The sequence below is a fragment of the Gossypium hirsutum genome, chromosome D06 (assembly GCF_007990345.1).
Source record: "Gossypium hirsutum isolate 1008001.06 chromosome D06, Gossypium_hirsutum_v2.1, whole genome shotgun sequence".
Taxonomy (NCBI): domain Eukaryota; kingdom Viridiplantae; phylum Streptophyta; class Magnoliopsida; order Malvales; family Malvaceae; genus Gossypium; species Gossypium hirsutum.
This window is the reverse complement of record NC_053442.1, coordinates 6,996,392-7,019,522: the sequence shown is the minus strand read 5'-3', so window position 1 is coordinate 7,019,522 and position 23,131 is coordinate 6,996,392. Positions and strand designations below refer to the sequence as shown.

The following is a 23,131-nucleotide window of genomic DNA, read 5'->3' as shown; positions in this document are numbered from 1 at the left end:
GACTCACCTCTGTATTATGAGTTGATTTTAAAAAAAAGACCGAAATACCTCAGCGTGATCCGAGGCTCAACTCACCTCTCGTATTATGAGTTGATTTTTTTTTAAAAAGACAGAAATTAAAAATACCTCAGAGTGACCCGAGGCTCAACTCACCTTTCGTACTATGAGTTGATTTTTGAAGAACAGAAATTTAAAAGAAATACCTCGGCATAACCCGAGGCTCAACTCACCTCTCGCATTATGAGTTGATTTTTTTTTTTGAAAAACAGAAATTTAAAAGAAATACCTTAGAATGCAACTCGAGGCTCAACTCACCTCTCGCAATATGAGTTGACTTTCGTAAAAATAGAAATTGAAAAATAATTCTTGAAAGAAACAAAGTTTTAAAAAACATCAAGTAAAACTAAAAGCCTCCTTTTTTATTGATTCTATGCAGCTTTCTCCCAAAATCCTTGCTCTGCTGGGATACCTGTATATGTCATGTATGATGTCATTATGATATGCACATGTTTGTCCTAAATGCTTTCGTGTCTACATGATCATGCCATGCACCCTGGGCTGTTTGTCACATGCCCCACTTTTGATTTTTGTGAGGGTCCGCATTCATTTCCTTAATTCTTGACTTTTCTCTCCAATTTTGTACTCATCCTCAAGTTCTGTGAGTAATCCACATTTTCGTACACCACCTTCCTGCCCCCTGTTGAACCTTTTTCTTGCTTTGGGGCCCTCGTACTTATTAAATTCTCATCCAGGTAATGCTCAACATTCCTTTTGCTTAGAATATGTCATCTTGCTATTTATCATTTAAATGAAACAAACACGAGGTGCATGAAAATATGGCAAAGTAGGCATGAAAGAAAGATCTCACATTCATTTTTTTCTCAAAAGCAACAAACAAAGAAAATTGACAAGGAAAAATTCAAATAAAAAAACATCATAAAGAAAGGAAAGCGAATTCAATGGCCACAAATGCTCTAGATATCCAATGCATAAACTTTCCACGTTTCTTCATCCTGGATCTTTTCAAGCACGGCTTCTTGTGTAGAAGATTTTGAGCTTCTGAGAATGCTTCAAATATTGTAATCTCGCCATTCGACTCTCCATTCAAGTCGTCTTGCTCCTTTAAGCTCGAGCCCATTTCATTAAGACGCCCTTTCGGGTTTTCATCCTAATCCTTTTTGTTTATCAAGACGCCCTTTTTGGGTTTTCATCTTGATTATTCTTTTTCTTTTCTTTTCCTGTTTTTTTGTTTTTTTTTGTTTTTGTTTTTTTTAGGCATAATATTTCTTCACAACATCTGAGTTCACTGGATTAGGTAATTCTTTCCCGTCCATCTCAGTGAGAATCAGAGCCCCTCCCGAGAATGCCTTTTTCACAACGTATGGCCCTTCCCAATTTGGTGACCATTTCCCTCGAAAGTCCTTTTGTATCGGGAGGATCTTTCTTAGTACCAGTTCCCCTTCGCGGAATTCTCTTGGCCGCACCCTTTTATCTTGGGCCGTGATCATTCTTTTCTGATACATCTGTCCATGACAAATTGCCTTCAAGCGTTTTCTCTCTCAATAAGATTTAGCTGATCATATCGAGCTCGAACCCACTCTGATTCTTCTAACTTTGTCTCCATCAAGATTGCAGGGATGGGATCTCTACTTCGATAGGCAGAACGGCCTCCATCCCGTAGACCGAAGAAAAAAGAGTTGCCCCTGTAGAAGTCCGTATAAAGGTTCGATATGCGTACAAAGCGAATGGTAGCTTCTCATGCCAGTCTTTATATGTCTCAGTCATCTTCCCGAGAATCCTCTTAATGTTCTTATTAGCCGCTTCTACTGCTCCGTTCATCTTCGGGCGATAGGGCGAAGAATTATGATGCTTTATCTGAAATTGCTCACATACTTCTTTCACCATCTTGTTGTTCAAATTTAAAGCATTATCTGAAATGATTCTTTCAGGCAGACCATATCGACATATGATCTCCTTTTTTAAGAACCTACAGACTGCAGCCTTTGTCACATTAGCAAACGAAGTGGCTTCTACCCATTTTGTGAAGTAGTCTATAACCACAAAGATGAATCGATGTCCATTGGAAGCTTTCGGAGAAATGGGCCCTATAACATCCATGCCCCACATAGAAAAAGGCCACAGAAAAGTCATGACATGAAGGGGAGACGGAGCTGCATGAATTTTATCGCCATAAATTTGACATTTGTGGCACTTTCGTGCGTAGCCAATGCAATCCCTTTCCATCGTCAGCCAATAATAACCAAGTCTCATAATCTGTCTGGCCATGGTGAAACCACTAGCATGCGTTCCACAAATTCCTTTATGAACCTCCTCGAGTATCTTTCTAGCTTCAACAGCGTCCACGCACCTCAGGAGCACTTGATCTTTTCCCCTTTTGTATAGAATATCCTCGTCAAGAACAAATCCAATCGCCATTCTTCTGATTGTTCTTTTGTCTTTCTCGTTTTCTTGCTCGGGGTACCTTTGATTCTTGATGTACTCTAGGATATCATAGAACCATGGTCGTCCATTCGACTCCTCCTCAATGCTAAAACAGTGTGCGGGGGTCTCATATATGCTCATTTGGATAGGCATTATTTCAGTTTCTCTGTTTGCTTTGAACATTGAAGCCAAGGTGGCCAGAGCATCAGCCAAGTTCTCTTCTCGTGGAAACTAGTTAAAAGTCACTTTCTTGAATTCTTTGACCAATTTTGCAACGAGATCGTGATATTTGACTAATTTCAAATCCCTCACTTCCCAATCTCCACGGATTTGGTAAATGACTAATGTTGAGTCCCCGTGTACTTCTAATATTTCAATTTTCCTTTCGATAGCTGCACGAAGTCCCATGATGCAAGCTTCATACTCTGTTATAATATTGGTACAGAAGAAATTCAATCTAGCAGTGAACGGGTAATAATCCCCTTCCGACGACACTAAGACTGCTCCAATCCCATGCCCCAATGCATTCGATGCACCATCAAAGCTCATCTTCCATGATTTCTCTCTTGATGACTCACCCTCTTTTTCTGAAATGCACATCAAGTCTTCATCTGAGAAATCAAATCTCAAAGGCTCGTATTCTTTGGCTGTTCGACTTGCCAAGAAGTCAGCTATCGCGCTTCCCTTTATCGATTTCTGGCTCACATACACGATGTCATACTCAGTCAGTAAGATCTGCCATCGTGCCATTCTTCTTGAGAGTGCAGGTGACTCCATCATGTACTTTATTGGATCCAATTTTGAAATTAACCATGTCGTATGATACAACATGTATTACCTGAGCCTTCGAACCGTCCAAATCAATGGGCAACAAAACTTTTCAATTGAAGGGTACTTTGCCTCATATTTTGTGAACTTCTTGCTGATGTAGTAAATTGCCTTTTCTCTTTTCCCCGACTCATCATGTTGCCCTAGTACACAACCCATTGAGTTTTCAAACACGGTTAGGTACAATATTAAGGGTTTTCCAGGGGTTGGCGGTACTAGTACCGGAGATTAGATAGATACTGTTTTATCTTGTCGAAGGCCACTTGGCACTCCTCGTTCCATTCTCCCGGATTATGTTTTCGAAGGAGTCGAAAAATTGGATCACACTGATTGGTAAGTTGAACAATGAATCGAGCGATGTAATTCAACCTTCCTAAAAATCCTCTGACTTCCTTTTAGGTACGCGGAGGTGGCAGTTCTTGTATAGCTTTTATCTTGTCTGGATCAACTTCGATACCTCTCTCACTGACAATGAAACCTAGCAGTTTTCCCGAGGTAGCCCCAAACGTACATTTCGCTGGGTTAAGTTTCAACTGGAACTTTCTTAACCTTTCGAACAGCTTCTTAAGATTCCCAACATGCTCTTCTTCTCCCCGGGACTTGGCAATCATATCATCGACATAAACTTCTATTTCTTTATGCATCATATCATGGAACAATGTCACCATGGCTCTCTGATATGTTGCCCCAGCATTCTTTAATCCGAATGGCATTACCTTATAGCAGAAGGTCCCCCACATTGTTATGAATGTAGTTTTCTCCATATCTTCGGGAGCCATCTTTATCTGATTATAACCTGAGAAACCATCTATGAAAGAAAACAAAGAATGCTTTGCCGTATTATCCACTAAAGTATCGATGTGCGGTAGAGGAAAGTTATCCTTGGGGCTTGCTTGATTTAGATCACGATAATCTACACACATTCTCACCTTGTCGTCTTTTTTCGGTACCGGGACTATGTTAGCCACCCACTCTGGTTATTTGGAGACTTGTAGGAAGCCAGCGTCAAATTGTTTCTTGACTTCTTCTTTTATCTTCAACAGCATTTCAGGTCTCATCCTTTTTACTTCTGTTGAACAGGTTTGTATTCTGGTTTCAGTGGGAGCTTATGGACCACAATATCTGTGTTCAACCCTAGCATATCCAGATAAGACCAGGCAAACACATCCTTGTACTCATGGAGCAAAACGATCAAGTCTTGCTTGGTATTTTCTGCAATAGAAGTCTGAATCTTCACTTCTTGTTTCTTTTCTTCACTCCCCAAGTTCACTACTTCAACAGATTCTTGATGGGGTAGGATCTATTTCTCTTCTTGTTCTACCATTCTCAGTAAGTCAGGAGACGAGACACAATCTTCAACATTTTTGTCAGCTTCAAATTCTCCTAAACAAACAGTCTTCTCGAAATTGAATTCAGGACTCGTAACGGGACTGTTCATGCCATTGATATCTGAGCACCTGAAAGGTGGATGGAAATAAAACTATAGAGGAGCATCAAAGTATTGGAATCAACATACACAATGTTATGGAATGTTATGATATATGTGTAGGAGAAAGCTATGAGAAGCAGGAATAATTGCGACACTAATTGAAATGAAAAGACCATGACAAAATGCATCTTCATTAATGTTCATTGAAATGATAAAGAGCAAACATAAGCTCTTACAAAAGGAATCCCATTCTTAATGGCACACAAAATAATGGAGAATTAACATTGGGCATTACTCTGGAGAGGACTTAGAAACTACAAGGAGGTCCACAGCAGTCCAGTTGTTCAAAACATATCCTGGAGGACAAGGGTGTATCATTGAAGCCTTCTTAATTTCATCATTCTCATTGTCAATAGCATTTAGACTGATATTCTGAAGACTCTTTTCGATCAATAATGTGACTTGCGGATTGTCCTGCCCTGGGTACATCACTCCTGCTGATGTAAATATTCTTGACAAATGAGGATACGCCAACGGCTCCCATTCTAATTCCCGGCCTGAAGCTCTCGCTACTCTTCTTTCTCGATCTTTTTGCAATTGTTTTCTTCTTTGATGTATATCTGGCTTGAACCCCAAACCGTATCGACCCTTGTGGTGCGTTGGTTTCAAAGCTCTAACCATCCCTTGTTGATATTTTCCCAGGCATTTCCTCGCTCGAGCTCCTTTTCCCACAGTTAGCTTAATTCCCATATTAGTATTCCTCGGCAGTTTAGGAATGGGGATCTTATTCCCTTCAACAACAAATACAGCATTAATAAATTCTAAGGAGCGAAAAGAACATTTTACAGCATCTTTAATTATTTCGATGTAGGGTGCATCAGCAGAGATAGATGCGACGATGTCTTCCTCACCAGCGACAGTAATCAAGCGGCTATCCATGATGAACTTTACTTTCTGATGGAGAGATGAAGGAACTACCCCAGTAGAATGGATCCAAGGTCTTCCTAAGAGGCAATTGTATGAAGGCGTGATGTCCATGACCTAAAACTCGATATCATATTCACATGGCCCTATTTTTAGAGGAATTTGAATCTTTCCCATGACCTCTCGTCGTGTCCCATCAAATGCCCTTACTATAGAATGACAAGGCCTTAGATAGGACATATCAACCGGCATCCTAGAAAGCGTGGCCAAAGGCATAACATTAAGTGCAAATCCATTGTCGACGAGCACATTTGGTACTATGTAGCCCTTGCAATTGGTTGTAATGTGCAATGCTTCTGTAGAGCCCCTACCATTTGGTGGTATTTCGTCATCACTAAAAGAGATAAAATTATCTGCATTCAGATTATTTTCCCACCTATCAAGCTTTTTCACAGATACATTGTTCGCCACATAAGCTTGATTTAACACTTTTAGCAAGGCGTTTCGATGTGGCTCCGAGTTCAACAATAGAGATAATACCGAGATTCAGGCCGGCTGTTTGTTTAATTGTTCTACAACGTTATATTCGCTATGTTTAATGAACTTTAAGAACTCACATGCTTCCTCCTCATTCACAGCCTTTTTAACTTCTTGCTCGGGTGGTATTTCAACATCGTCTTCAACCTCATACATTGGTACTTTTCTTTTTTGGCTCGGACTAGTAACCTTCTTCTTTGGCTCAACCTTCTCGGGAGAATAACATCTTCCGCTGCGAGTAAAATATCCTACTCTGCTAACACCTTCACCCACAGCCTTGGACTTTTCACCCTCAGGTACAATGATATTGACATCATAATTCCACGGCACTGCCTTGTTGTCCTTGTAAGGGAAATGAGCAGGTACTTCAATTATGAAACTTGGTTTAACTTCTCGACTAACTTCTTCCTTCTTCGCCTCGTCATAAATCACCAAAGGTCTATCGGCGCTATAAGGGAAAACTGCTAATTGATTATCAAAGGCACATATTTCTCTTTCCTCGGCCCCCTCTATCCTATCAAAGACCTTGACCTCCTTGTTATCCATCATGTCCTGAAGTAACTTTCTAAATTCCTTACAAGACTGGATGTCATGCCCTTCGACACCATGGAAATCACAGAAACCTTGGTCTTTTGTACTAACTTCTTTGAGAATTCTACTAGACGGGTGGAGCAAGCCATTTTCAACCATCAACTCTCATACATTCTGCAAAGGTGTTCTTACTTTGGCAACATAACCTTTGGCTTGCCAATCGTCTTCATCTGCCACCGCATTTACATTCCCACCAGTATGGTTAGGAAGAGGATTTCCCGTCACATTGCTAACACCATCGAATCGCAAAATGCCAGTGTCAAGGAGACCTTGAACTCTCTTTTTAAAGGCCAAAAAATTTTCTGTAGAGTGTCCCTGATTCCCAACGTGATACACACAACTAGCGTTAGGATTATACCACTTCGGGTATGGGGGCTTCATGGGTGCCATATAATGTGGGGATATTAATTGTTTTTCCAATAGTTTCGGGTATAATTCTCCATATGATTCGGGAATTGGTGTAAATTGAGGTCTTTCAGAATTAGGTCTTGCTAGTCTTTGTTCATTTTTGGGTTGGTTTGGTATAGGTATGGTATTTGGTGGGAACATGGTGAATGGTCTTTAGTTGTTTATGGTATACACGGGGTAAGAAGGAGGTGTTTGATAGTAAGGACCTTGAGGAGGAAAGTAGAAGTTTGAAGGTGGGCGATAATGTGGTCGTGATTGGGCGGGGTACGGATTGGACGTACAGTGATTCTCAGTTCCAACCATATGGGCTTCTGCTTCTTTTTTCTTCACGGGTACTGCCCTCTTCGAACTCTCGGGGCCCTCCATTCTCCCACTCTTGATGGCATTTTCAATAAGCTCCCCGGATATTACAATATCTGTAAAGTCCTTTGTGGCGCTTCCTACCAATTTATCGTAAAACGGCGCTTTTAGAGTATTAATGAAAAAAACCGTTATCTCTGTCTTAGTTAATTGCGGCTCCACCTGAGCAGAGATATCCCTCTATCTTTGTGCATATTGCCAAAAAGTCTCTGTCGGTTTCTTTTCCATCATTTGTAAAGTTAGTCGATCAGGCACCATATCCGATACATGCCTATATTGCTCACAGAGTGCTGATGCCAAATCCTTCCATGATTGGTTTCTCTCTCTATTGAGCTGATTATACTATCGAAGAGCTGAGCCAACCAAACTATCTTGAAAGCACTGTACCAACAATTTATCATCGTTCACATAACCAGTCATCTTTCGGCAAAACATGATCAGATGGGCCTTTGGACATCTTGTTCCATCATACTTCTCAAAATCTGGCGCCTTAAATTTTAGGGGTAGAACAAGACCAGGTACTAAACTGAGCTCTTTGGCACTCAAAGCAGAGAAAACTTCAGCACCTTCTACTGCTTTGATCTTCTCTTCTAGGATTCTATATTTATCTTGAGCATTATTGTCATCAATTTTCAGCCTTGATATTTCTACAGGATCATCTAAGTCTGGAACAATTGGATCTGAGGGATTTGCCCCAGGGTTCAACACAAACATTCCTTGTCCTAAATGAGCAGATGGAGCAGGACTGTAGGTTCCCTTTAGGGATATCCTCTTTGCATTGTATGGACATGAGGTGGAGTGAATCTCGGAGGATAAAGTGGATCTTGATTAGCTCTTGATTGAGGCGGCTCTACGATATCAGGGATCTGCATAGGTCCCTTTCCTTTGACCAAAGCCGTCATCATTTCCATCATTTTGGCCATGTAATCCTTTTGCTCGAGTGATTCCTCTCGAGATCTCACCATCAAATCTTTTGCCTCTTGCTGTGACTTGGCTAGTTGTTCTTGCAACTCTCTTTGCGTCCTTTCCATCATTTCTATTCTTTCATTGAGTTCGGCATTCATAGCTCTAGCTCTTAGGCACATCCTATAAGAGTGACGTGATTCCAGACTCATAGTGTAGCAACTGTGGATTAAATGGTTTTAACCTTAGCAAATTATTAGGGTGATATGTACATGCAATGAATGAATGAATGACTAATGAATATGAATGTTAATTATGCAAAAATATGCTAAAAAATGGGTGTTGATTTCAAGATAGCCCCATATTTAGGCGTTTCATTAATCAAAAGAGTCTATTACAAAAAGTGTCGTCATCCTAGTTTTAATAATTACACAAATTTCTTAGCCACGTCGCCTTGTTTCTTTATACGCTCCAGGAACTTCGATATGCTTGACTTTTGGTTAGGAGGGTATTGGCAACTGAGAACTTCCGCTTCATCTGATAATTGCACTACTTGCGCAGCCGCCTTGCGAATTTTGTTGACCAAACCACCGAGATGCATATCCTTTTCTTGGACGGCTCTTTCATAGGCACGAATGTCTCTGTCATGCTGACCATTCTTCTCTTCTAGAGCTCTTAAAAGGTCATCCAAATGTTGCTGATGAGCTTGCAGTGTACTTTCTATACTTCGATTTTTTTCTTTTAGCTCTTAACACTCAGACTGACTAGCCGTTAATTCTGCAGACACAGTTTCGTATTCAACATTCTTCTTTCTCAATTCTATCATAGCACGTGCAGCTCTTTCCTCCTCCTTCTTCGCTTTGGTTTTCCAAAATTTCATCCCACCTTTGATATTGCTCAGTTCCTCTTTCCAATTTGCCGATGATTTGCCCAAACCACTATTCCTTATAGTGCCTCTTAATTTTTTGTTTTCCAAATGAAGGTCCCTTAAATCCTTTCTCGTGACCTCAACTTCTTTTTGGACTTTTTCGGTTCTGGATTTTTCAATTTGAACATCAATCTTCAACTGGTAGTTTTCCTCCTGAAGAGAACTAATATCTCGTAACAGTTTAGCTTTTTCACGTTCAAATTCATGTCTTGCCAATTCTAGCTCGGACGGTATTTCCTTTGAGAACGGATTTTGGCAAGCAACGTCAATCGGCTGGGTTAGTTGACTCTTCACTCGTCGTTGTCTCCATATGTCATAATTTGCAATGATAGTATCAGCATAGAGAGCCAGCTCCATTAGGTAGACTTTCTTCCAAGAATTCACGGTATCTCACACCTTTTTCATGTAACCCTCACTCGTAAAGGCAAACTCCGATTGTGCCAATCCATTAGTAACTGGTACAAATTGTCGCGAAGCGAACTATCTCTGAACCATCAACGGAGCATATCCCACTCCTCCTCATAATCCTAGCAAAGGCACCCAGTCTTGGTTCTCACACTTGTATAACAAGACAGAGGGACGAATCTAAGGTGCTTTCCAAGTTATATCTTCAGTACGGAGATTCTGAAAAACCGAGACCCAGTGTTGTTCAGTGACATCCCTTGGCCAATCTTTTTCAATGTGTGCTTCTAAAGGAGCGAATGTTTTTTAGAACATATGGAAAGGTGTGCGCTCCACTTTCCAAAAGTGGCTAAAAATCCAAGCATTAAGTAACTGAGCGCATCCAATAAAACGCCCTTCCCCTTTCTTCCTACAAGCATTTAGGGACCTAAAAGTCTCGGCTAATATGGTTGGGACGGGGTTGATTCCTTGCCTTAATTTTTCAAAGAAATCCACTACCGCGACTTCAATGTGCCCGAGAACCTTTGGGAATATGACTAGTCCGTAAATAGCCAAGGCAAACAGATCTATCCTTCTCAAAGTATCTGAATGATTCTGAACTAACTCTCGAAGAGGAAACCATGGAACACAACTGACTTCATTCTTCTTCATTATTTGTTTTTCAGCCCATGCATCAGTCATCCCCGTCAACTTCATTAACTTCTTCTTGAAGGTCATTGGTTTAGGCTCCTTCACATATATCTTATTGAATTGTACATTGTCGACGCGAAGCAGGGCAACATACTCTTTTATAGTCGGAGTCATATCTTCTTGATTGAAAGTGAAACACTGTTAGGCAGGGTCTCAGAATCGAACCATGGCTTGGATCAACTGCTCGTTCACATTGATTGCTACCAAGTGAGCTATATCCCCTTATTTTTCAATAAAGATGCCCCTAGTATCTGAGTCCCACTGCTTCCAAATCCCAATCAAGTCTTCAAGATCATTCTGACGCACATTCAAGGTCACACACTCGGGAAGATCAGAGGTGTATCCTTCCTTCAAACTATCCCCTTTTGCTTTTTGAGTCCTCAAAGACCAATCTCGGACTACAGTATTTTTCTCGGTTACTCGTGTAATTGACTCCTCCATCAGAAACCCGTTTTTTGCAACCAATCTCTAATCAACACCTTCCTAATGAGATGTCTATGATGCATGATGACAAATAAAATAAAAAACGAATAACCTCGGTTAGTGATCACAACAGATATAAACAGAAGAAAAAAGAACAACAAGAACTATGGAAAGTTTAACGAATTAAGCTATTCAATCATGCAATTTGGAGGAACAGACCCACATTTTTTTTTGCCCCAACATGCTTTACAAAAACCTACCCCACATACCATCAAACAATCTATCCGACCCAATTTATTTAACAGACTCAATTCATTTGCAAAAAAGTGTAAATGTAAATAAAAGGTAAGAGGCGTTTCTCCCGTGTACTTATTTTGGTAACTATCAAACGGACAGAGGTTCGATATAGCTCTAATTAGGTGGCTCGTACGGTTTACTATATGTGGTTTCGGTTCTAGATAGGTACTCGAATTGTCCATACTGTCACCTACTAAGGTTAGTACGGAGCCTCGGTTATCACCCGTCATGGGCTTGCGAGTTTAATTCGAGGGATTACATTTACTTATGCCTATGCGGAGGGACAAGTTAACTCACGAAAGCATAAGTCATATGTAACCCGAAAGTAATTACTAGACTATGCGGAGGGACGAGTTAACTCACGAAGGCGTAGCGTTTACTTCCACTTAAACGGACGGAGCCCGAGTAGAGAGCTCATGTTATGCAAAAATGCAAGTGCACGGTGTGTGGGGAGAAACTCACAAACCTTTTATTTTTTATTTACTAAAACAAAAAACGTAAAACGTAAAACTTAGAGCTGACAAAAAACAGAAAAATAAAACACGTTAGAAAAATATTAATTTAAAAACCGAATGCAAATGCATAACTTTTCAAAACAAAATTCAATGATCACGATTAAAAATTAATTTGAGCAAGAAAATTTGAAAATTTTGACAACACGCGTTTAACATCAGACTCGACTCTCACAAAAGGTCCCCAGTGGAGTCGCCAACTGTAGCGACCTAAAAATTTTAGCACAGGGGCTGTCGAAGTGATTATGGAAAATTTAAAAGCAGAGTCTCGATTTTATTTGAAAAAGGAGTCGCCACCGATCTTTTTTCTAAGTGTGATCGGACACCTAATAAATTCTCTTTTTAGAAGAAAATTTTATTTTTAAATTTTTCTAAAAAAGAGGTAATTTTATGTCTACGTGAAAATCCAGAGAAAATTAGAGTTCGGGAGTCGGTTACGCGCGAGGAAGGTATTAGCACCCTCGCGATGCCCAAAATTGGTATCTCGTTAAACGCGCGTTGTCTTCATTTTCAAAAATACGAGTTCAATTTAATATTAGTCGTGATCCGATTGAAACACGAGAATTTTAAAGCACAACGACTTTTTCTTTTTTTTGAAAACACGAATTTTTTAAAAAAAATACAAGAATTTTAGACACATGAATTTTTTTTAAAAAAAACGAAAATTTTGAAACACGAGAAATTTTTTTTTTTGAAAAGACAAAAATTTTTGAAACCCGATTTTTTTAAGAAGTACCGTATTTAACACGAATCAATGATATTCATCCCTACGTGACGATGAAATCATCGAGTTAGTGCCAAATCGATTCAACTTAATATTTAATCGTGATTCTATTAAAACACGAGAATTTTAAAAAAATACGAGAATTTTAGAATATTTTCGATTTTTTTAAAAGGGCGTATCGTGTTTAACACAAACCGATGATATTCACCCAACATAGTGATGAAATCAACGATTTAATGTTAAATCGATTAGTTGCCTTGTTTATTGAAATTATTTAAATTTAAAATAAAATTGAAATTAAATTAAATTAAAAATATAAATACAAAAATATAAAAATGCATAAAGTGCTATTAATATTAAAACGAAATAGCATAAAAATACGAACATTAAATTAAAAATGAAATAAACGAAATTACCGAAAATATCCAAAACACAAACTTGGTTGAACGGATTACACAAATTGAACCCTTTTTCCTTCTTTTTTTCTTCTTTTTTCCTTTCTCTCTTTTTTTTTTTTTGCTGGACTGGCTTGTTGGGCTGCCTGATGTTGGGCCTGCGCAGGAATAGGCCTTCTGGGCTGCAGGCAGATTGGGCCTAGGCTGGCTGCTTGCTGGGCTGTTGGAATTGGGCCTACTGTTGGCCTGCCCCTTTTTTGCTGCTTCTTTCTCTCTTTTTTGCTTTGTTTTTTCTTTTTTTTTTGGGCTGCTTTGGGCTTGACCAATGGGCTCTCTGGGTCGGGTCTGCTGCTCGGGTCGGGTTTTGGGCCGGACGGGTCGAGTCGGTTCGAACCGACTGCTTTATTATTTTTTTTTCTTTTTTTTTCTCTTTTTCTTTTTTCTTCTTCTTCTTCTTCCTTCTTTCGTTCTTTCTTTTTTTTTCTCTTCTTCTCTCGAATCTAGCCTCCTCCATCGCCGTCGACACCGCTGCTGTTGCCCAGTGATGTGCTCCCGACGCTTCCCTTCTCTTCCTCTCCTTTCCCTCCTCTTTTCTCTTTTTTTCGAAGCTTTTTTTCTCTCTTTTTTTTGAAAAAATTTTGGTGATCGGGCCTCATTTTTGGGGTTAAAACCCCTTTTTATAGATGTTTTTCCTCTTATTTTTGCAGGGAGCTGGTGGCTAGGGAGGAGGGAGGCCATGCCCTAGGCCGACGGCTGAAAATCGCGAGGATTAGGTGTGCAAATCACGTTTGGCTGCCAGAAGGACCAAATTGCAAACGCAGCAAAACTTTTGGGGCCAAAACATAATTTCAAGAAAATTTAGGGGTCAAAATGCAATTTAAAAATTTTTAGGGCTTAAAGTATAATTTTAGGAAAATTTAGGGGTTAAAATGTGAATTTTTTTGTATTTTTTTGAAATTTAAAAAAAAACGAAATCGAGCCGGACAAAATTCAGTGATTACACCGTTACTGTATAAGATAGATATCGTTGTGAAAGATCTATTACTGGAAAATTTATTAGTAGAGCCGAAAGTGTGAACTGTACAAATTACCAATTAAATGAAGAAATGAGGTCCGATGTATAAAGATGACCTTACCGTTTAAGAAGTAACCATAGAAACGATGGAACCCGCTTTTTATTTATCCATTTCTATTTACTCCTTTACTATATATTATATTGTTAAAGAAATTGTCTAACTAAACTATTCTTTATAGATGTTTGTATTGAGATTTTAGTAGTGGATTCATTTCTTTGGGCTTTCACCCAACAACATAATGGCCGTTAAAACCCACCTAAAACCTCTGAAATTCTTTAAGAAAAAGAAAAGGAAATGAAACTGCAACGCCGTTTGTTCCTTCACAACATTCATCGCCTCCAAAAGTTCTTCTTCTGTGCTCCATCATGGCCCATGCCATCTTCATCTCCTTTCTCTACCAGCATCAGCCCTCACCTCGTTCCCACCCGAACCAAAATTTCCATCGTCTCCAATTTCCTCAAAAACTCAGCCATTTCATCTCTCGACTCACCTCTGGACCAAACGGGGGTAGACCCAGATACCTCTCTTATCTCTTCTCCAAATTTGTTGCATGATTCATTTCTCTGGGCTGAAAAGAAACCTGGATTGGAATCCTCTGCGACGTTGTTTGATTCGATGATCAATATTCTTGGTAAAGCTAGGGAGTTTGAGAAGGCATGGAATTTGGTTCTTGATGAGATCGGTGATGGAAAAACGGTTTCCACTTTGGTTTCTATTAATACCTTCGTAATCTTGATCAGACGCTACGCTCGCGCTGGTAAATTCCCTTTTCATATATTTTACACAAGCCGCTTTAGAAGTTTTTTGAAGCATTCTTATTGGTTTGCAGTTGAATTTTAGTGTTCTTTTGGAACTACTGATGTTTATGCATCTTTCAGGTATGCCTCATCCTGCTATCCGTACATATGAATTTTCTTGCAGTTTAGATCAGATTTACCATTCTGATTTGAAAACTGAAGTGTTTGAAATAATGTTGGATTGCCTTTGTAAGGAAGGGTATGTTAGGTTGGCATCTGAATATTTCACTAGAAAGATGGAATCTGATCTTTGTTGGTTTCCATCAATCAAGGTTTATAACATATTATTGAATGGATGGTTTCATTCGAGAAATCTCGAATATGCAGAGAGATTTTGGTTGGATATGAAAAAGGCTGGTGTATCACCTAGTGTTGTAACATATGGTATTCTTGTAGAAGGATATTGTATGATGCATTGTGTTGATAGGGCGATGGAATTGGTTGATGAAATGAAGGTAGTCGGACTTAAGTTGAATTCTCAAGTATATAAGCCAATTATTAATGTATTGGGGGAAGCCGGTAGGTTAAAGGAGGCGTTAGGGATGATGGAAAGGGTATTGTTGTGTGAATCCGGCCCTGATATTTCCATGTATAATTCTTTAGTGAAAGGTTATTGCAAGGCTGGAGATGTAATAGGTGCTAGTAAGATACTTAAGATGATGATTAGCAGAGGTTTCATCCCAACCACTACAGCCTACAATTATTTCTTTAGGTACTTCTCACAACTTGGGAAAATCGAGGAAGCTATGAATCTTTATACGAAGATGATTCGATCCGGTCACACCCTGGATCAGCTTACGTACCGTCTTTTGTTGAAGATGTTGTGTGAGGAGGAGAGGTTGGACTTGGCAATTCAGGTTAGCAAAGAAATGAGATTGAGGGGATACAACAGGGATTTTGCTACTAGTACCTTGTTGATTAATTTTCTATGCAAAATGCAAAGGTTTGAAGATGCTTTTGCAGAATTTGAGGACATGATACAAAGAGGTATGGCTCCTCAATATAATACTTTCCAGAGAATAAATGATGAGTTAAAGAAAAATGGAATGACGGAGATGGCAAGGAAATTATGTGATATGATGAGTTCGATCCGTTCTTCCAAACAATTACCTAATACCTGTGTTGGAGACAAGGACTCATCTCGAGCAAGGAGGAAATCAATAATTCGGAAAGCTGAAGCAATGGCTGATATGCTTAAGACAAGTACAGATCCAAGGGAACTTGTTAAGCATAGAACTTTATCTGAAAATGCTGTATCGAGAGCAGGCCGGTTGATCGAGAATATTAAGAAAAGAGCTAAGGACACAAGTTTGAACCGTTAATGCCTAAGACCAAGGTAAAAAAGGCAAAGATTAGGGCAAGCTTCAAGAAATAATCGATGCATGCAGTTGTTTCTAGATAACATATGTTATCTTACCTGCCAGGGAGAACTTATGGGAAACCAGTTATGGAGAATTATGTTTTGCAATTAAGATATAAGATGGTATATGTGATGTACTGTTATGAAGCTTGTTTAATTTTGAGCATGGGGAAACAAGCAGTGTCATTGAAAATGAAAAGACCATTTTTGTACTGCACAGACTGGGATGTCGACACAGCTATAGCAAACATTGATGTGCAAGCTGGAGCAATCGGTAAAAATACTATGGAGGCTCATGTACTAAAAGTTGAATTATATTTTGCTCTTGGGCAAATTTAGTCCATTTACGTTGGAGTAAAGAGTAAATTGGTCCTGTTAAAAATTCTTTCAATTTTTACTGTTAAAAACTAGTCTCGATACACCAGCATGAGGTACATATAGCACACCACATGTAACTATTAGGTTATTCCGTCATTTACGCCAGTTTTTAATAGTAGAAATTAATAAAATTTTTAACAATAAAGACTAGTTTATTCATTGAAATAATGTAAAGAAACTAGTTCGCCCATTTTTAAGTAAATGGGGTAAAATTTAATTTGACTTCTAGTAATGGGACTTTTATGGTATTTTTACAAGAGGGACCTAAGTAAATCCACTGAGCTCTTTCTTTTGTCAGTTTCACTTATTTCATTGCCAAAAGAGCTTCTGCGTGTAATTAAAATTTTTATTTAAGAGAACAGAGAATATGATGAAAATGTATGGTTTTGTAGACAACCCTTTGTTCTTTGATAATTACAGAGTTACATATAGCAAAACAAGCATAAAATGTTAGTGTTACTCAGACATTAATATGACAAGATTTTTCTTTTTAAAGTTTTTACAAAGAATCTTTGAAAGTTAAATACAAGTACTTCAACAAAGAGTTTAAACAGCATAGATAAACACTGCTTGGAATCAAATTCGAGTCCAACAACATCAATCTTATTAATACTCACTCGCAAGTAGCAAAAGAACAAGGTCACATCAAGGCTCAAATGCAAAGCAATGATATGAAAATTGTTGAGGAGGTCCACTCTTTCGGGAGAAGCATTCGAAGCGTCATCTACTGGGCAGCTCACCAGTCCCCCAACAACCAAAGGCCCGTGCAGAATCAATTTGGTTGAAGGATAACATGCTGCAAAAGTAAAATTTCTGCTAAAGTTAAACCATGATATCCTCGGATGCACTCGATTTTTGCAGGATGTTCATTCCCACTATCAGAAACAAAGTTTACCTTAATCTGGGTCCTATTATATGTGTAAGTGATGTGAACAAGTCCATCGCTAGCCTCAATAACAGCCGGATAAGAGAATTCCATTTCCAAATTCTCTTCTAGTGTTAAAACTTCATTCCATGAATCACCATCATCTGTGGACACTGCAACTTTAAGCACACCTCTTGAGATTGTATTGTAAGCAAGTAAGATGCGACCATCGCTCAGCTTAACCCCGTCGATACCTAACAAACGTAGATCATCATGGTATAAGCCGGTAGGGAAATTGAAGGTAATAAGCAAGATTCTTTACAAAATATGCAGTTCTAGCTTACTAAATTTAAGAGCTGCAATGGCATTACTTGGCATAACTAAAACACACCTGAGTTTGGGTTGGGAAGTTGAGTAGGTTTTGCATAATCCCAGTTATGACCACCATCATAGGATTCTGACATACAAACTCTACCGATGCCCTCGAAAGATCGCATTAAAACACGCAGTGTTCCTTTCGAAGTAACATAAGGAACCGGTTGAATCACACTGAGAGACCTATTTTTAACATATATAGGGCCATACTTCTTCCAGGATATACCAGAGTCTGTTGTAACCTGCCAATGTTATAATCATCAAATATGGCAAACTGCATTTCCAAAACATCATCAGCGTCTTAACAGTTAACGTAGTTGAGTCAGTATCACAACCTCAACCCATGACCCCCAAGAATTCCAACTCTCTACGGACGATCCGCAGAGCAAAACCCCATTTTCGAGCAAGATAGGCTGCAGACAGTAAGTGGCACGTCAATATAAGAAAATGTAATAACAAATTATAGTCACATCACACCTTATTCTTAGAAGGTCCTAGTATGCCAGGAGGGAGTTGCTCTCTCTTTGTCCAAGTAACACCTTTATCATATGATCGCTTCATGCATCCACTCCACCTGGATTTATTTACAGAAAAAATGTAAGATAACATAAGACGAACATATATTCATTGTGAAGAAATTCACATATCATGATAACATGTAGAAGGAACGAGTACTTCGGGATGCTTGGTCATATTTCTTTTGGGAGAAGAAGAGAGCATATTGGCTTGAACCTAAGATCTCTACCGAGAATTTACTTTGAAAGCTTCATTTGAAAACCGTAAAGAGCTAGGAATTTACTTTTGAACCTCTTGGCCTGCTTTATAGAATAACAACAACTCCTCGGATGGAAATTTAAATAGCACAGGATTCCACATTGGAACATTAGGTTGTTCGTCAATAACAAGGGGTGGATACCAGCAGCCATCCTGCCAAATCAATTTTAATTCATGTATTCAGGGCGTACAACCCGGTTGAAAACTGAAATCCTAAGAGTATCATATAAAAAATACAAGACAAGTGAACAAATCCATGCACACATGTCATAAAAGGTGGAAGCAAACAAAAGATGAGAAGAGTTTACAAAGAGAAAAATAGGTGAATTTGGTCTTTTCTGTTCTATTTTCAGCCTTACATGATAGATACATAAGAATGCAAGCAAAGAAACAAAGAAAGACGAACACGGAGAAGTGATGCAAGGATGACAAGAAGTCCTTCCTTTCACTTGTATGTACACACACACATACATATATGAAGCACAAAATATGCAAACCAGATATGCAATCAAGTACTGATGGCAGTTTATATCGACTGAACATTCATGTTGCCCGTCTCTATCTGCCTATAAAAAGAAAGTTTAGTGAAGCAATCGAAGTCATGTCCGGCAAGTGAGTGAGACATTACTTTGTATTTCTGCAACCAAATTTTCACATCAGGTGCTCCTTCATAGCTTCCTCCAAAATAAGCAGCCAAAAAATGGTCTTTATCTACCTGCATGTATTAAATGTCAAATTCTATTAAAAACTATAAACCTACACACTAACACTCAGATAACAGAAATATGTAATGTCAATAGTAGAGGTATGACCTCAACAATAGTAGAGGCATGACAACTTTTGAAGGGAGCAGAAGTAGTGGAAAAGGTGAATTCCTCTCTAACTGGCCCCTGAATGGAATAAGCTTTCTTCATATCTAAATTCTCAGGACTTCAAATATTCCAGCTACTTTTTCTGCACAGTTTTTCCAGCACGTTTAGGCCTTCCCAAGTCTTACCAAACTATACATACATGCATATATATAAATTCACTTTGAAGCACCAGAAATAATAGAACATCAGCAGGCATCAAATTAAGAGAATTCAACCATATCTATGTGGCATTTGAATTATTTTTAAGAAATCAAGGGATGCAGATCCAGAAAATTGGGTGAAACAAACTGGAAACTGGAAAGTAAAAAGAAGAGAAGAAACTCATTTCCTTCTCCTGATTTGACAATTTTCCATATAGAAGACAATATTTGGTTTCATAGAATAGGATCTCAAAACAAAATTGATGCGTTGCTGTAAAAGTAAAACCACAAAAATAAACACATTGATATCACATGAAGAAAAGAACGAGAAGAGAAGCTAGTTACAATAGATATATTAGTAAAGAGAAGAGTACCTAGTTACAATCGTCGGCAACTCCAGCAGCCAGCAGCAGCGCGGCAGAGGGAGACAAAGAAAGAAAAGGCGACTTTTTTTTGGTTTACTACGCGACACAGACACAGGTAGTAGTTGACTATAGCTTAACCTGTTTTGGTGAATGGTAAAGCTAAAACCCAGCTTCAGAGTTCAGACTTGATGATGAAATGAAAGAGTAGAAGAAAGAATTACAAACACCATTTACCAAACTCATTGCCTCCAGCCTTGCATCAGTGTTTTCTGCTGCTACAACAATCTTCTCTATCATATCTATCTACCCTTTTTTCTTCTTATATTTGTTACAGTTTTATATAGATATATTAAGGTACTTTTTTTCCTTTATATTTACAAAAAAAAAAAAAGCCTAAAGAAATATTTGTATGCATTGAGGAAACAATCAAGTCTTGAGAATTTGAAAATTACATTTTATCAAGTGGTACCTTTTGTTAGTGCAAATCTGTCACTGCAGTAAATGTTGTTGCTATAATTCAAACAATACCCTACCTAACACTATCTGTACCATATATGAGTTGGGGGTTTTGATCAAGTATAATCTTGTTGGATATTTCATTTTTCTTAAAAGGAAGCTAGATAGTAAACGGTACCAGCTGTAAAACTAAAATAAATTTATACTTTTTTAATATTTTTTATATGATTTATATTTTAATTATCCAACTCTTGAATTTAATATTACAATAATATTTGTCATGTATGTAAATTTTCAAATTGGTCCAATATTTCTATCATATAGATCTAAAATACTCAATATATTAATATATATTCAAGAGTTTATTTACTTTTACATAAAATTGTTAAAAAATTAATTTATATTAAATTAAATAAACACATATATGATCTATATAAGTTGTTATTTTAAGTATATATTTAGTTAGTCCAAATCAAATATAAATTGTCATTCATTTGAGAGTCGGTAAGAAAGATTAGAAATTCAGATAATTCGATTTAAGTCTGCGAGAATAAAACTACAACCATTCCTAAAAGGGTTGACCTCAAATTAGTAGTTGTCTTAAGACTTAAAATTGAACTCAACTCTAAGGTCTTGCAAATATAAGAGTATGTTTGGTTGGGTGTTGGGTGTATTGCCCTAATACAGGCCTATTACGTTACGTACGCAATCCTCATTTTCTCTGCTTCAACGCTGATTTCCAATCCCTTCCAAAAGAAAGGATTAGCTAATCGGTGTCTGTTTTACCCTTCCCAGCAGAAATCGTTCTCCCCACCCTCTCCCTCTCCCTCTCCCTCCCAACATCAACAGAAGTTGCCACCGAACCAAACCTCCACCCGCTCAGATCTTTCGCCGACTTTCATCTTGGCATCTTTCACCAACATCAACAGAAGCGGCAAGTGCTTCTTCTCTTTTTTTACTTAATTTGGATTTTTAATTTTCTTCCTCATGATTGTTTTGTTGACAAAAAACAAATTTGTGTTCTTCAACTATGGTGGGTTTTGTCTGTTGAAATTAGGGTTTTTTTGGGGATAAATTATCAATTCTCCTGCATTATCATTCTATCTTGTATCCTTCAGTTGTCTGTTGAAATAAGTCTAGTTTGGAGTAGAAAGTTAAAAATGCGTGGATTAGGCTTCTGTTTTTTTTCCCTTTATTTCGCCATTCAAACTTCATGTGTGGTGAAGCCGTTATATAATGATAAAGTATGATTGAGTTTATAATGTCGTAATTACATGGTGGATTTTAATTTCTAAGCAAGAAGTTCTGTGGCTGAACTTTCTGTTTTGTCGTGGCCAAGCAGGAGTTTTAATTGTGAAATGGTCTCTGAGGATACTTTCCATGCATTAAAAATGAACAGCTGATTAATAATCTTGACAACTGCGGAGAACTTCTGATCTATTGCATTCTCATTTTTTGGAGTTTCTGTTTCATTAGATCAATTCATTTTATACAACTTTTCTTGCTTTTGTTTGAATATTTGTTTTATGCTGTTTCTCTTTTCTTGGATTTTAATTTTGATCTAAAGTCACTTGATTTTTGGATTTTAGTTTTGATCTGAAGTTACTTAAAAAGTAGCATCTATAATCTTCAAGATGTTCGATTTTTAGTATTTCTGGGTCTTATTATGGCTTGTTTGTCGAGAAATTCTAATGTGTGGTTTTGGATGTAGGTTTAGTTGAGACAAAAGTACCATGTAACCTTTTAGTTGAATGTTTTACATGTGGAGTAGTGTATAATCTATCATATGTTTTACACACTGCTGGGAGGTACTTAGTTAAGCGTTTTAGAAAGGCTCAGTGCCCCATTGTTGAGAGGCTTACAAACTCATTGATGATGCATGGCCGAAACAATGGAAAGAAACTTATGGCAGTCAGGATTGTGAAGCATGCTATGGAAATTATTTATCTCCTGACTGATCAGAACCCAATTCAAGTCATTGTTGATGCCATTATCAACAGGTGGCCTATATGACCTTTAAGAATTTCCTTTTTCAAATGTATCACTAGCTGACTTTAATCTTTAAAGTAGCAGATGATGTTAATTAAAACATCTTCCAATTCTGGGTTATCTTTGTTGGATCAATCTTTGATAATCCTTGTTGATTTTTGATTGATATAACAGTGGACCTCGTGAAGATGCTACTCATATTGGTTCTGCTGGTGTTGTGAGGCGTCAGGCTGTTGATATTTCTCCTCTTCGTCGAGTGAATCAAGCCATCTATCTCCTCACCACTGGTAATCGTGAGTCTGCATTCAGAAACATTAAAACTATCGCTGAATGTTTAGCTGATGAGCTTATTAACGCAGCAAAGGGATCATCTAACAGGTAAATAACAGCCTTTGAACTCCCGTGTTTGAACCTTATTTTGCTTTGAAACTAGGAACTGTCCTTGCAATCCCATTTATTTACCACAGCTTGCTTCATCATTCTCGTGTTGTTTGTGCAGCTATGCCATCAAGAAGAAGGACGAAATCGAGAGAGTTGCCAAGGCCAATCGTTGAGGAATTGGTAGGACTTTGCATAAACCATGGCAGTGGACACTTCTGTTTTTTATTCAGTACTTTATAAGTTACCTATTTTGTGTTCCGAACATAATATGAATGTTCCGTTATTTAAGTTGAGATGTTATTGAAGAAAGCATATCCTGTTTTGGTTATATATGTTGTACTTATTTTGCCATGGTTTGAAGCTGTTGAGTTCATCTTTGCTGCAAACAAAGAGATGAGAGTGCTTGATGTGGTTGTTTTGACCACATTAAATCGCCCTGCCTGTTGCTGATAATTAGTACTTAAAAAGAGACAATTAAAGGAAGAAATCAAATTGAGTTTTTCCAATTAT

General features: G+C 38.1%; 3 protein-coding genes across 4 annotated transcripts; 2 read left to right on the top strand and 1 right to left on the bottom strand.

Moving 5' to 3' along the window:
• The first annotated feature begins 14,103 nt into the window (after positions 1-14,103).
• On the top strand, positions 14,104-16,733 carry LOC107901384 (pentatricopeptide repeat-containing protein At5g11310, mitochondrial). The gene is made up of 2 exons (XM_016827374.2): positions 14,104-14,626; positions 14,748-16,733. Exons 1-2 carry the CDS (start codon positions 14,164-14,166, stop codon positions 15,986-15,988), a joined length of 1,704 nt encoding a protein of 567 aa, XP_016682863.1. The 5' UTR covers positions 14,104-14,163; the 3' UTR covers positions 15,989-16,733.
• A 121-nt stretch (positions 16,734-16,854) lies between these two features.
• On the bottom strand, positions 16,855-20,180 carry LOC107901390 (uncharacterized). 2 transcript variants are annotated; one of them, XM_041095181.1, is made up of 10 exons: positions 20,030-20,180; positions 19,805-19,933; positions 19,231-19,419; positions 19,047-19,133; positions 18,444-18,571; positions 18,122-18,218; positions 17,980-18,057; positions 17,661-17,886; positions 17,300-17,523; positions 16,855-17,200 (listed from the first exon to the last, which is right to left on the bottom strand). In XM_041095181.1, the coding sequence occupies exons 3-10, from the start codon at positions 19,330-19,332 to the stop codon at positions 17,177-17,179; spliced, it is 966 nt and encodes a 321-aa protein (XP_040951115.1). In that variant the 5' UTR covers positions 19,333-19,419; positions 19,805-19,933; positions 20,030-20,180; the 3' UTR covers positions 16,855-17,176. The 2 variants fall into 2 exon arrangements, with proteins under 2 accessions (XP_040951115.1, XP_016682874.1); XM_016827385.2 differs by having other exon boundaries at positions 19,231-19,372; positions 20,030-20,179.
• Positions 20,181-20,896: 716 nt separating this feature from the next.
• LOC107921762 (40S ribosomal protein S5) lies at positions 20,897-22,949 on the top strand (the record flags this gene model as incomplete). The annotated part of the gene is made up of 4 exons (XM_041095180.1): positions 20,897-21,185; positions 21,963-22,251; positions 22,415-22,618; positions 22,740-22,949. Coding segments are annotated over 4 exons (837 nt in total), but the record flags the coding sequence as incomplete, so codon positions are not given.
• Between the last annotated feature and the right edge of the window lie 182 nt (positions 22,950-23,131).

Bases quoted from the DNA above. Each gene is read 5' to 3' on its own strand.
- LOC107901390 (XM_041095181.1), bottom strand. From the start codon at position 19,332: ATGAAGAAAGCTTATTCCATTCAGGGGCCAGTTAGAGAGGAATTCACC. The intron at 18,572-19,046 runs GTAATGTCTCAC...TTGATTTGGCAG, and splicing joins TTTGGTTGCAGAAATACAAA to GATGGCTGCTGGTATCCACC. The intron at 17,201-17,299 runs GTAAACTTTGTT...TTACTTTTGCAG, and splicing joins ATAATAGGACCCAGATTAAG to CATGTTATCCTTCAACCAAA.
- LOC107901384 (XM_016827374.2), top strand. From the start codon at position 14,164: ATGAAACTGCAACGCCGTTTGTTCCTTCACAACATTCATCGCCTCCAA. The intron at 14,627-14,747 runs GTAAATTCCCTT...TGCATCTTTCAG, and splicing joins CAGACGCTACGCTCGCGCTG to GTATGCCTCATCCTGCTATC.